This window comes from Hibiscus syriacus, unplaced genomic scaffold (genome assembly GCF_006381635.1).
Source record: "Hibiscus syriacus cultivar Baekdansim isolate YM2019G1 unplaced genomic scaffold, ASM638163v2 tig00111783_pilon, whole genome shotgun sequence".
Lineage (NCBI taxonomy): Eukaryota > Viridiplantae > Streptophyta > Magnoliopsida > Malvales > Malvaceae > Hibiscus > Hibiscus syriacus.
Genome location: NW_024063178.1, coordinates 2,248,297 through 2,262,842, shown reverse-complemented (window position 1 = coordinate 2,262,842; position 14,546 = coordinate 2,248,297). Strand labels below are relative to the sequence as shown.

The following is a 14,546-nucleotide window of genomic DNA, read 5'->3' as shown; positions in this document are numbered from 1 at the left end:
CGGAGGTACTCAGTTCATGAGAAGGAGATGACAACAGTTGTACACTGCTTGCGGACATGGCGACACTACTTGCTTGGGTCCAAATTCGTGGTGTTCACGGACAATGTTGCCAACAGTTATTTTCTCACCCAGAAGAAGGTTTCTCCCAAGCAAGCTCGTTGGCAAGAGTTTCTTGCCGAGTTTGACTTTTCTATGGAGTATAAGCCAAGAAAGGTGAACTATGTTGCAGATGGTTTAAGCCGAAGGTACGCCATCGAGACTGTGGAAGGTACCCTACTCGAAAGGATCAAAGAAGGGTTGCCCCATGATCCAGCAGCCGAGCGAATTATTGAGGGAGCCAAGGAGGGACGAACCAGAGAGTTACGCAAGGAGCTCATGAAGGAATGCCATGATTCCAAGTGGGCGGGACATCCAGGAGTTGATCGGACTTTGGCATTACTCTCGGAGCAATACTATTGGCCGCACATGGCTGAAGATGTGCAAGCCTATGTGAAGACTTGTCTTGTGTGCTAGCAAGACAAAATTGAGGCAAAGAAACTGGCGGGACTTCTACAACCGTTGCCCATTCCTGAGCGCCAGTGGGAGAGTATTTCCATGGATTTTATCATAGGTTTGCCCAAAACTGATGGACTTTCAAGTATAATGGTTTTTGTTGATAGGTTTTCAAAGTATGCGACGTTCATACCGGCATCTAAAGTCTGTCCAGCCGTGGAGGCGGCTCGACTTTTCCTCAAGCATGTGGTGAAGTATTGGGGAATGCCGAAAACCATAATCAGTGACCGGGACACGCGGTTCACAGGGAGGTTCTGGACGGAGTTGTTCAAACTGATAGGATCAAGCTTGATCTTTTCCACTACAGTTCATCCACAAACCGATGGGAAAACTGAACGAGTGAATGCTCTATTAGAGATCTATCTGAGGCACTACGTGAGTGCCAACCAACGAGACTGGCCCAAGCTGTTAGATGTGGCCCAATTTTCCTACAACTTGCAATAGAGTGAGACGACAAACTAAAGTCCGTTCGAGATCGTGACTGGACAACAACCGTTGACACCCAATACGGTTGTTTCCAAGTATGAAGGGCCCAATCCATCAGCACACAATGTTTCTAAGGAGTGGCACGAGCAACACGACTTAGCCCGAGCTTGTTTGCACAAGGCGGGAAAGCGGACCAAGAAGTGGGATGACCGAAAGCGGAGGGACGTGAACTTTGAAGTTGGCGACCTTGTTCTTGCAAAGTTGGCCAATGTTTTGCGCCATGTGGATTTGCACAAGGCGCTTGTGTGAAGATACGAGGGTCTTTTCCGAATCGTGAAAAGGGTAGGCACCATGGCCTACAAATTGGAGTTGCCTCCAACCATCCGGGCTTATCCCGTTATCCATGTTAGCCTACTCAAGTCGTACCATCAAGATACAGAGGATCCAGATCGAGCCAAGTCTCACCGAGGGCCAGTCGGAGTAGCTGTCTCATATGACAAGGAGATCCAAGACATACAAGTGGAGAGAGTTATTCGACGGCCAGGACACCGCCCGAGGCATGAGTACTTTGTCCTATGGAAACTCGAGTGCGAAGGGAGTTGGGAACATACCGAGGGACTTTGGCAATTCAAAACCCGAATAGACCAATTCCATGCCAGACGAGTGACGAGGGCGTCACCGGAACGAGTGGGGGAGAATGTCACACACCAAGAGCCCACAACCGAGGTTAGCCCATGAAGAGCAGCCCAAATGGGGGTTTGGACCTTCTAGAAGTCACAAAGACTTTAGTGGCATTTAAATTTGTATAGATAATGCCCACTTGTTTTTTGTAGGTAGGAATCAATCTAGACTGTCGATGTAATTAGATTTTAGCCGTTCATTGAGGGGAGCTTTAGCTATAAATAGAGGCCTCCCCTCCTCATTTGTACTCACTCCTTCACTTTGAGAAATCATAAGAGCATTCTTCTCTCAAAGCTTTCTTATCTTCCTTTTTGTGCTAGTTCTCTTGTCTAGCTTCCGTCGAGGTTCTAAGCATCCTTTCTTAGGATATTTTCACGCTTACTTAACCGCAATCACTAAGAAGGCGACTAAGGCCGCACGCTCCGAGGTGTCGAAGTTCTTTTGTCTTAGCTAATTACGTGATAATATTTAACAAATTCTGTATGTTAAACTGCTGCTTGTTGACATGATATTTGCTTATTGGGCATGGTCGAGGTTTACTGCGTTTGCAGGGACGCAAGCATGGATTTATGTCAGGGTAAGAACATAAAATAATTATATTAAAACTTTAGGGATGCAAGATTATAAAATCGTAGGGGTGTGAAATTAAATAGTTCATATAAAATACAAAGAAAATATTTATAATACAATTAAATTTTAAATTTTTAGGGATGTGAACGTCGATCCATCCTTGTGTTTTGGTTATTTTAGACTCGTTGTGGTTGCATGACCTCTCCTACCATATGGTTAACTTATGATCTAAATGTGGGACCACTATATATTAAGCAAAGACGTAGTAAAAATGAGCAAAATATTTAACCTAATTCATTCATCATCCAAACTTGACCAAACCCAAAATGTATCTCGTTATATATATATATATATATATAAAAGTATAAAGCAAAAGCAATAGATGTTTGAAGGTGAAATATGAGCCGTAATCCCTGGAATCACCTTCGCGTCTGAGGGAGAGATGGAGTGGTGGAGGCCTTGCCTTTCCGCGCTTGGATATATCGGCCGGATTGGCATGAAAGGATGATTGATTTTCAACGTAATCCGAGCCCGAGGGATAGGGAACCGATTTTCAGGGATGAGTGGCACACTCTGAATCTGCAAAGTCTAGAGATCGGTGAAACTCTGAGTAGGATGCCACCCGAGGCTCGTAATTTTGGAACTGCCGTTGCTTGTGGCATCCGTGTTTACGTCCTTGGGGGAATGTGCCGTGGGAATCCCTGTTGTCCCCATAAACAATTTAAATATAGTCGGTGCCACAACCATAATTGTGTTTTCTACTTTGATTGTGCCCGCCTTGATGGTGAATGGAAGAAAGCTTCTCCTATGTTGGCCCCGCGTGAATCACCTGCGGCTGTTGCTACACGACGAAAGATTTACATCTTCGGGTCAATCGGAAGAAGTGGAGGTCATTTTGCCGAGGTTTTCAATGTAGAATTAAATCGTTGGGATAAATTGTCGGCCCCTTCCGATTTGGATCCTCTGTCTGTACTTGACCCTGTTCTCTTAGGTTCTTTCCGATCTCGAATTCTGGTGCACTTCCGTTCCAATTCTTCTCTCCACGCCTCCAACCTTAAGTCCGAGTCATGGGTGAGGTTCTCTGTTGTCTCTATGATCCACCAGATTGGGATTCGTTTAGTGATTTTAGAAAATATTTCCGGGCGTATCACTTGGTGGATAAGAAATGGTTGGACGTCCAGTGGTTATCTAACTTTCCCTTACCTGTTGCCTCCTTTCCTAAGCTGATTCAATTGGGCAATGGCCTAATGTTTGTAGCTTGTTACTCTATGTTGTCTGACCTACTTAACTACATAAAGTTGCGTGTGCGCTTCGATTCTGGGGAGATTTATGCAACTTCAGAGACTGAATATATCATCTGTGTTCCGTTTGAAAGCTCCAATTCTGAGTTCATGTTGCTGTAAACGAAGGTTAGTTTCTCCTTAACTTTCTTGTATATTTTATACATACAATTTATGCATGGACAATGTTATATGGTGTTGTCTAGGCATTGTGCTGTAGGAGACATGGCTATAACAACTTAACTGCATAGGCGAGTGCTTTTTTGCATTGAAGTGTGCCTTATGCTCTTGACAACTCTGTTAAAACCAAACCCTAGTGTTTTGCAGAGATACAGCATGAGGAAGGATCATATACATATATGGTTTGGAGTGCAATATCAAAGAGATTGAAAGGAAGCAGGGAGCACAACCACAGTTTTGTTGCTTGTCGTTCTGTCTCCTATTTTGCTGCTAAAAAATTAGTACTCCATATTACTTTCGAATATGAACATTTATAAAATTTTACGCACTTCTCTCGAAAACACATTACAACTGCCCAAATAAAAGTTATAAATCAAATTCTTCTTTTATTTTCTAAAGAAACAAATGAAGAATTTTCAACAAAGAAACGGGTGCTTGAAACCGCCTGCCTCTTCAATTATCCGCAGATTGGTGTTTGGTTGAGCCAAACAGAAGCACAAAATGGAATTAAAAAATTGGAAACTTGGGTACTAACCCATTACAATGACCCATTTGTATAGATTTAGAATTACAAAATCCATCAGCCCAACTGACTAATAGAAGCCACTAATAACTCAATTTACAACACTAGAAAAGCAAAAGTTATATCAGTATTAGATCTCTGATTTTGAAAGGTTGCCTGTTGACCGCTTTATAATGGATTATGAGAGATTCTATAAGATGTAAATCTTCATATGCTTCTTCGTAAATCAAGCTACTTAGATGAGTAAATGGATAATTGTTATATTTCAAAGATTATGAATTAAAAAATAAGTGATTACATAATATTTAAAATGAATATTACTTTTATATTATCAAATGATTAACCATATTTAAAATGAATATTACCGTTATAATTATACTAAATTAATAAAAAATCATATATTTTTATCCATTCATTTTCTTAAAATGAATATTACCGTTATTTTTTTTCCTTCTTAATTTCATCCTTTTTAGATGAACTTTTACATAAAGTTTCTTCTTCAAAACTAATATGGTGTTTCCATTTCCATAATATAAAGGACCTAAATCTATATTATCTTCTTGTTTAGAATATATTACTACTTGATTTATTTTATTATTAATATCAAATAATAATTTTTAAAATTCACCATTTAAATCTATTTCAGTTACCTATCCTAGAGTACTAATTTGTTGTTATATTTCACTAACTTTATTATACATCTTATTAAAATATATAGATGTCACATCTACTAAACTGTTAAAACCTTTACTAGTATATGTAGTATTATTTTTGTTTTTGGAGTTTATATGCATAGTATGATTGCAATTTTTATCTTTAAACAAACAATCTGTTTATTTCATGACTTTATCTTTGGTACCTAAAACCTTCTGTTATCTGTGAAAATCACTAGCTTTACAACAACAAGGCCTAAAAGTCACTTCACCGGACTAAGGTAAAAGTAAAACAGAATAACAGATATATGGATTTTAAGATAAAATATTGAAACGAACAGAGTGCAAGATAAAGATAGAACTTACAATAATACTTGTATATTATTACTCCAAAGATCGAAAACTCTGGGGGCTGATACCAGTTACAAGGGACATGATACCAGGTACATGGTGGATATGGGAGCGAAAGATATTATTGTACAAAGTATTTTACAAAGGTAGAGGATGGTGATACAAAAGAACGAAAGATTACAAGAAAAAATTTAAGAAAACTAAACTGGAGAGGAGAGTAGTGATGTCAAAGGTGATGCCTTGCTTGTTTGCAAGCTTCCCCTCTTATAGACTCCATTTTATAGCTGCTTTCAATTTATTTTAAAATCCTCCATAGTATTCTTCCACGTGTGGGTATATTTATTTTTGTCATCTGGTACTTTACAAAAGATAAATAAAGCAAATAATTCTTTATGTTCTTCATAAAGTTTTTTCATCAATTTTAAATATTTTACTTTTTCATTTTTATCCGTAATAGTGGAAAATTTTAATTTCCAATGTTCCATTGATTCTTTATAAGATTGAAAATCATATTTTTGTTGAGGTGTAAACCTTTTTTGTTTTTTCTTACGTTCATCCTTTTCAGATAAAGTTTCTTCTTCATTTGATAAAACTAATATGGCGTTTCCATTTCCATAATATAAAGGTCCTAAGTCTATATTATCTTCTTGTTTTAAGATATTACTACTTGATCTATTTCAGTTACCTCTCCTAGATTACTAATTTGTTGTTCTATTTTACTAACTTTATTATACATCTTATTAAAATATATAGGTTACAAGAGATTACAAGAGAAAACTTAAGAAAACTAAGCTGGAGATGAGAGTAGTGGTGTCAAAGGTGATGCCTAGCTTGTTTGCAAGCTTCCCCTTTTATAGACTCCATGTCATAGTTGCTTTAAATTTATTTTGAAGACTACCATAGTAGTCTTCCACGTGTGGGTTCTTTTATTTTTTGTCGTCTTGTGATGGCTTCCATGTCTTGTACTTTTCATCACGTGGTAGCTTCCACGTCTTGTATTTTTATTCATTGTTACAGTCTTCCTTTTGTTTAAGGCTCTGACAGCTTTCCCAATTTTTTTTCATATTCACCCTTCTTGCATGTTCTCTATATTCATAATCTCATATTCGTCTAAAGATGCTAAAGGAGATGTTAATATTCTTCTGTTTCATGTTAGTGTCCATCTAGTTTCTTCAACTATGGAATAGGGATAATCTTCAATCTCCATATTTGCTATTTTTAACAACGGTATAGACTCTTCATCAGATATAGTTTCTTCTAAAAGAAAATCTTCAACCATTATTCTTTTCCCATCAGTTCGGAGTTTATGTCCACTTTCTATAAAAATAAATTCAACCGTGACTTTTAAATCAACACCTGCTTATATATATGATAATAGGCAGGGTCGTTGATGCATTGGTCAATTGATTGTTTCAATCCTTGTGGCTCTTCTATTATTGCATCAAGAAGACAACAATGATTTGATACCATATTTACATGTCAAATTTGACATGGTTGATATAATTTTTCTCTGTCAAAGATATCAATAATACTATTTATTGTAATATGAAAATATTATTCTTTTTGATTTTTTCTTGCTAAATCTCTTAGTTGAGATTTAATAAAAGCTGGAAAATCTTTTATTAAATGTAAAGAAGATTTGTGTAATACTAGTTTTCTAACAAATCCCCATTTAATACTGCTTATATCAAATGGTTCATAATCAAGCCTGAATTTTATAACAGGATATGTTTCTTGTGAAATATTCATAGTTAAATAGGCTTGATGATAATATTTGAAAAAATATTTTTAATTTTATTTTGCATATTGTAAATTGCTTCATAAAATTTTGAAAATACATCAATAGGTAAAATAAAGTAGGCTTTACTATGTAAACTTAATCGATATATTTTTACTAAAATAGAATTGTTTTCCCTTTATCAGAAAAATTGGACATATTTTAAAAAGATTGTTTATCTCCTCCTTTGTTAAAAATCTCATTCCAAAGAGTGTTCATCTTCTATAGATTAGAGAATTTAGTAATAATTCTTCAGCTTCAATTGTTCTTTCAACTAAAGTTTCTGAAAGAGTAGAAAGAGATTTCTCAAAATTTTCTCTTTGATTAGTGATATGGTTTTTTCATACCACATTAATCAAATTATATATTTTTGTTTCTAAATCGGGGTTATATAAATCTTTTATTTCATCTTTTTTGGTTTCTGACTGTTGTGGTTTCAACAGTGCTTCAGTTTTTTTTTTATAATTTTAGCATAGCTTTCTTGATATGTCGAATTTGGATTTTGTGACTACTAAGTTGGTTTACTGAATGTGTCATCGAGAATTGTGATACATCTTCTTCTGGATAGGAAACATAATATCTTTGGTTAGGATAATACATTATCGGAGGTTGTACTAACACAGATCCTTGGTTAGAATTTGTTGTCTCAGAATCCCTTTGTTGGGTTTTTTCCGAACAGTTGTCCATTCTCCTACTGTTTCTAGAGACTTTTTACCTCTATCCATTAGGCCTGTTAAGAAAATCAACAATAACATTGTTAGTGCCTTTAATATATAAAACTTCAAAATTAAATGTACATAATTCATTATATCATTTAATTCTTCTAGGTAATGTCTCCAATTTTTTTATTGGTGAGGTATTATTTAACTGTTTGGTTATCAGTTTTTATTATAAATTTCTTTGGTCCTAAATAAATAAGAAATTTTTGTATACCATTTTTTATGGCTAACAATTCTTTTTCAAAAACAACATAATTAATTTCATTCGGTTTAAATTTATCCGATCCATATCCACATATTAATTCTTGATCATCTATTGTTTTGGCTTTTAAAACACAACCCGATGTTTTTCTGAGGCATCTGTTTCTAATATTAATTTATCACCTTGTTTGGGTAGATAAACTTTTGGAACATCTATTATTTCAGATTTTTATTTTCTAAATATTTCCAAGTCTTGTTTAGTCCAGGAAAATGGTACATCATTTTTTTTTAATTTATCATATAACATACTTATTTTTCTGATAATTTTGGAAAGAAATTTCTTCCATAATTAATTATTCCTAAAAATTGTTAAAGTTGTTTTTTTTATCTTCAATATTCTCAGGAAATTCTTTTATTTTAATTATAATATGATGTTGTAGTTCAAAACCATCAGAAGATAATTTTAATCCTAAAAATTCTATTTCTGTTTTTTTTCTAATTCTATTTTCTTAATACTAAGTATGATTCCATGTTTTATGAATTCTTGTGAAATAATATTTAAATATTTTCTATGTAATTCCAATGTTGCTAAAATTACTAGAATATCATCTATATAGACTACACAAATTTTTTTATACTTATTAAAAATTGAATCCATCCAACTTTGGAATACTTGTGATGCATTACATAATCCAAAAGACATTACCTTCCATTGATAATGTCCATTGGGTGCACTAAAAGTTGTCGACGGTTTTGAGTCGTCAGTTAGCATTATTCGCCAAAATCCTGACTTACAATCAAATTTACTAAAATATCTAACTTGTTTAGCTTGATGAATTAATACGTCCTTTCTTGGAATAAAATAGTCATCAACTATAATATTTTGATTTAATCTTTTATAATTAATGATCATTTTTTTTCCTTTTTTAATCTCAGCACGGTTTCTTACCATAAATGTTAGACTATTAGTTGGTTCTATTAATCTTTTTTCTAATAATTCTTTTATTTGAATATCAAATTCATCTATATCTTGTTTAATATAGATCATTGGTTTTACTCGTATAATTTTATTGGGGTTTTCCAATTTTATACTATAATATCTAGGACCGTTTTCCCATAATTTTAGTGGTTCTTCAATAAAATTATTTTCTAATATTTTAAACATCCAATGATTTATTTATAGATGCTTAATATTTTCTTTTCTTGGTGGATTAAGATTTTTCTCACATATAAATTTATGATTTTCTATTAATGGTGTTTCTATAGAAGTTTTTTATGCATATAAAATTATCGTATTTTTATCTATAGAAAATGGTAAGTGTTGATATATAAAATTATTTCCTGATAATATGTCTCCATGCATTTCTGGAAAGCATAATATTTTAGAAATTACAAATCTTACATTATTTATGTAGATTGATATATTTCTAGTTTTATATTGAATAATGGTTTCATTACCATCTATTCCTATAGCTTTAATTGGGTTTTTCATTGGTTCCCATTTTTCTATAGGAATTGCATTTTTTCGGAACTTGGTTGTAGCTTCTGTGACTAATAAGACGTGTAAAGAATATGTGTTATATTCTCTAAATTGAAATATTATTTCTATATATGTATGATATTTTTTAGATTGAAATCTTGAAAAAGTAATTATTTCTTTCCAAGATGCATTTGTTGTATTATAGTTGATGTATTTATTTATTCCATTCTAGTGTTTCTAGAACTTCTACTTGGTTCGGTTGGAAAAATAGGAATATGAACTGTTTTCATTCCTATCGGTGTATTATTATTATTATTTTCTTCTTCATCATTTATTTGACTAGAAGATGGTAAAACCATGTTTCGATTATTTTCTACGGTTGTATTTTTAAATTATAATTTATCTCCTGAAGCAACATACTCTATTGTGTTTAGAGGTTTAGGATTATTAGAATTTTCTAATATCTAGTCTCTTGGTAAAGATAAATCTTTTAAGTGTAGTAATTTTGGCTGGATTTCAGAAGTAAATTTATTTGGTTCAAAGAGTTCAATAATTTTATTATTAACCTCTTTTATTTCTACTTTAGTTGTATTAGTATATTCATTTATAGAAGTCCAACTGATTGCTAGATCTTTTGCTAAATCTTTAATATCAAAATTCTTGGTTTGGATTCTTAAACATAAACATTCTTCACTTAATGAATCAATTGTGGAAATAAAATAGTTTGGTTTAATTTTAAATCTAATAACTTAAGTTAGGTTGAATTCCACCTATAAGAGCTTTTATGGGATTTTCAAATCTTTTGTCTAGTAGCCCCGCTAAAATTGGTACATCATAACCCCTCCTAAATAGTGCTCTTATTGTATCATTATGACCTAAATTTATATACTTAACTTGTGGATATTTATGCCTAATTCTTTTAATTTTGTCTTTAGTAAATAGTGAGATTTCAGTTAATCTTCTTTTGTGTCTTTGGCTACTGTATTTCCATTGATTTTTTTCAATGTGTCTTTGGCTCCAAATTTTAAATTTAGATATATTATATATTTATTCTTTAGAAATATTATTTTTATTTATTTTTTCTATCATTTCATCAAAGAGATATTTTTACACTCCAATAATACTACCTAATTTTATTGCTTCTTGTTCATTATTAGGCATTTCTTCTAATTGATTATTAGAATTACTACCTAACATAAATATAAACTCACCTTCATCACTATCAGATTATGTTTATGATATTAATTTGTATAATATTTCATCAGAATTTATTTCTTGTTTTGAACAAATTTCTAATTCTTGTTCTGCAAATGTTTTTATCATTTTTGCTTTTGTTAGGACAATTTGTTGCTATATGACATTTTTTTATCTCAGATAAAACATTTACAATTAATTTTTTTATTTTTATTATTAGAAGTTTTTCTTCTAATAAATTTTCTTCTTTTATTTGTCTTTGAATACCTATATTATTTCCAAGGTCTTCATTTAATTAATTATATTTTTTATCATACCGTTATTAATTGTTATATTATCAAATGATTAATAATCTTTAAAATGAATATTACCGTTATAATTATCCTAAATTAATAAAAAATCATGTATTTTACCCCTTCATTTTCTTAGGTTAAATGCTTAATGAATGCCTAACATTTTAAAATTGAGCAATTTTTCACTCATGATATTTAACCTTAATTCATCTTATCCCTACACAGTGAACGCCAAACCGTTAACAGTAGAAGAGGCGGACGACCAAAGGCAAGTCAAAACAGTGAAAATTGGATAAATTTTTTTTATTTCCTAGAGCTGTCGGTGGAGCATCTGGTGGGGTCATTCTAGAGGTGCTTATCTAGCGAGTTGGTGGTGAGTTAGACAGTGCTCGACTCTTGCTCGTTAAAATTTTTTATTGTTTGACTCGATTCTTTGCTCGTTAAGCTTGTTAAAATTGTGTTCGACCTGTGCTCATTAAAAAAATTTACTATTCAATTAGATTCGTTGCTCGTTAAACTCATTAAAAAAATTATCTTATTTTTTAACTAAAAATAAAATTTACTAATACTATAGGAGGATATTAGAGTTGAATTTGTTTTTTTTGTATTAAAATAATATTATTAATTAATAATATTTTATTATTTATTAAAAGAATAATATATTAATTAAATTATTATTTTTTATCATTTATTAATAAATTAATAATTATTATTTAAATTTATTTTTTGAATGAAATAATTTTGAAGTAATTATTAAAAATATATTTTAAAAAATTAACGAACTACTCGTGAATTTATCGAATCGAGTTAAATTTTTCTCAACTCAACTCGTTAAGGTCTCGAGTCGAATTCAAGTTCCAATCAAACTAACTTGAGTTAAACGTTTACTAAATTTTAATCGAGTCAAATTCGAACCGCTCAACTCGTTAATCATCCCTACCCCCATGCCACTCTAAATTAGCATCCTCGCTCCAAAATCCAGCCTGGTATTACCTAAATCCCGAACTTCTAATCCGTTATCCACCGTTGGATCATGCCAAACATGCTCGACGTATAACCCACATTTTCTCATAACACACCAATGGCTTAGACGCCATGAAAGAGACCTTCGATCTAACTACACCTTTCCCTTTCATTTCTCCCACCTCTTAAAAACAAACCCGATACTTCATTTCTGCTTTCAAATCCTAAACGAAAATCTGCGAGAGAAACCGACACAAAGGAACCCAACAATGGCTGACTTCAGCAAAGCCACTGCTTTGATTCTCATGGCGGCTTTGCTTGCAAACCTTGCTTTGATGGCCGGCGCTGATGATGATAAGGAGATTCGTGTTAGGAAGCACAAGGGTAAGAAGGAGTGTATACAAGGATGGGAATGTAGCTGGTGGTCACGTTATTGTTGTAACCAAACGATTTCGGATGTCTTCGCTGTTTATCAATTCGAGAACCTTTTCTCTAAGAGGAATTCTCCGATCGCTCATGCCGTTGGATTTTGGGATTACCGATCTTTCATTTTGGCTGCCGCCATGTTTGAGCCTCTGGGTTTCGGGACAACAGGTGGTAAGCTTCTGCAAATGAAGGAAGTCGCTGCTTTCCTTTCCCATGTCGGCGCCAAAACATCTTGTGAGTTCATTACTCGGTTTTTTTTTTCTATTAGTACCGATCCTGATTTATTTCGAAATTGACTACATATTTAACCAGATCCGCAATTGTATTTTAAGCTCTGCACTCTGGTCAGGTCAGCTAAGTTCAGATCGCAATCCCTTTCGGTGTTTGATAAATTGCTCAAATGGAGCTATAGATTTGAATACATTACTGAAATGGTAGTGAATTAAGATCTTGGGACATGCTATTATTAGATTTTCTGTTTGCTTATTGAGTTATCTATGCGAAATCTGTTAAACCCCGATTATGGATAATTATTTATTGTTAGTGGAGCAATTGTGGAAAATTTTTAATGATGGTAAACGATTTCGGTTTTGTTCATAATTGTAAGCTCTACATTCTGGGTCAACTCAAATTAGATTACATTTCGATTTTTGATGTTTATGGATTTTATTGTTGGTTGAGCATTTGTGCTGAGTTTTTAATGTTGATCTGACCTCCTGATCGGTTATAGGATTTTTAATGGTAAGGTTTGGGATAAAAATGCAAGAAACGTATTGGTTTAATACTCCGTGAAAACTTTGATTTTCAATGTTAATGGATAATTATTTATTGGTAGCGGAGCTATTGTGCAGAGTTTTTAATGATGGTAAAGGATTTTCAGGTGGAGATGGAGTCATAACAGGAGGACCGCTGGCTTGGGGCCTTTGCTTCAACAGAGAAATGAGCCCTATGCAGGATTACTGTGATGATTTCTACAAATATTTGTATCCATGTGCCCCTGGCGCTTCATACTATGGCCGTGGTGCTTTGCCAATTTACTGGTTCGTATAATTCTTTTTCCTGTCATGATTGAAACATATAATCAGTTTTTTTCCGATCTGCACTTTATCATTGTTGCAGATTAAGTTAAGTTTGCTATTCTGTTTACATGTTTCATAGGAACCCTATGCAACTCTGATTCCCCGTCTTTCTTTAAATAACAGTATCTGACCTATATCTGGACATGGGTTTGGAGATATGATCCTCCAATGACCTATATATGTGCGTGGGTCAAATATGATGTTTGCCCTAGGTCGTGGAGATGATTTATAGTTCTATTACTAATCTGACCACTGAGTGTTTCCGGTGGTTCTTCGATTGTAGGAACTACAACTACGGAGCTGCCGGGGAAGGTATAAAAGTCGACTTGTTGCACCATCCCGAGTATCTCGAGCAGAATGCAACTATTGCCTTCCAGGCCGCCATTTGGAGATGGATGACCCGAATCAAGAAAGACCAGCCTTCAGCTCACGAGATTTTTGTCGGCGACTGGAAACCAACCAAGAACGACACATTGGCCAAGCGGGGTCCTACTTTTGGCACCACTATGAACGTTCTTTACGGAGAATACACTTGTGGGCAAGGCGATATCAATCCAATGAACACCATCATCTCCCATTACCTCTATTACCTTGACCTGTTGGGCATCGGGAGAGAGCAGGCAGGGCCGAACGAGGACCTAACTTGTGCCGAGCAAGAAGCATTCAACCCAGCCTCATCTCCAAAGACTGCAACTTCTTCTTAAGCTTTGGGTTCAGCCAATTTTATTGTTAAACTGTACTTGTCAAGGAAGGGTTATTAATAAGAGAGGGGCAATTAGGTGGTTGTAAAATTGTCGTGTATGTCGGTGTGAGAAATGGCCCGTCCACTTGATGATTATATATAGTTATACGTTGATGTGTTGCTGCTGTTAGGTGGTCTTTGTAATTTGCTTTCTGTGTGTGTATTTTGATATTATTTTATGCTTGTTGTGCTGTCCACGACATCGGTATAAAAAAAATATATATGCAGTGAACCTCCATTTTGTGTTCAATTTCCTATGTAGTTTGTGCTTCATGATTTCTCTCTTTTACTTTCAAAATAAGACTCATATTTCTCTCTTTTACTTTCACCTAAACTTTCTCTCAATATTTTTGTTCCATCATCTTCTTCTATTTAAATTTTGTTTAGCTAGCGACATCAATTTTAATATTAATTGTTGACCGTTGGTTATTATTTTTCTTTATTCTTTTTTATACT

General features: G+C 33.8%; 1 protein-coding gene across 1 annotated transcript; it reads left to right on the top strand.

The window, feature by feature from the left end:
- The first annotated feature begins 11,960 nt into the window (after window positions 1–11,960).
- LOC120170664 (chitinase-like protein 1) lies at window positions 11,961–14,328 on the top strand. The gene is made up of 5 exons (XM_039178582.1): window positions 11,961–12,028; window positions 12,073–12,503; window positions 13,150–13,309; window positions 13,632–14,052; window positions 14,097–14,328. The coding sequence occupies exons 1-4, from the start codon at window positions 11,976–11,978 to the stop codon at window positions 14,050–14,052; spliced, it is 1,065 nt and encodes a 354-aa protein (XP_039034513.1). The 5' UTR covers window positions 11,961–11,975; the 3' UTR covers window positions 14,097–14,328.
- Window positions 14,329–14,546: the final 218 nt, after the last annotated feature.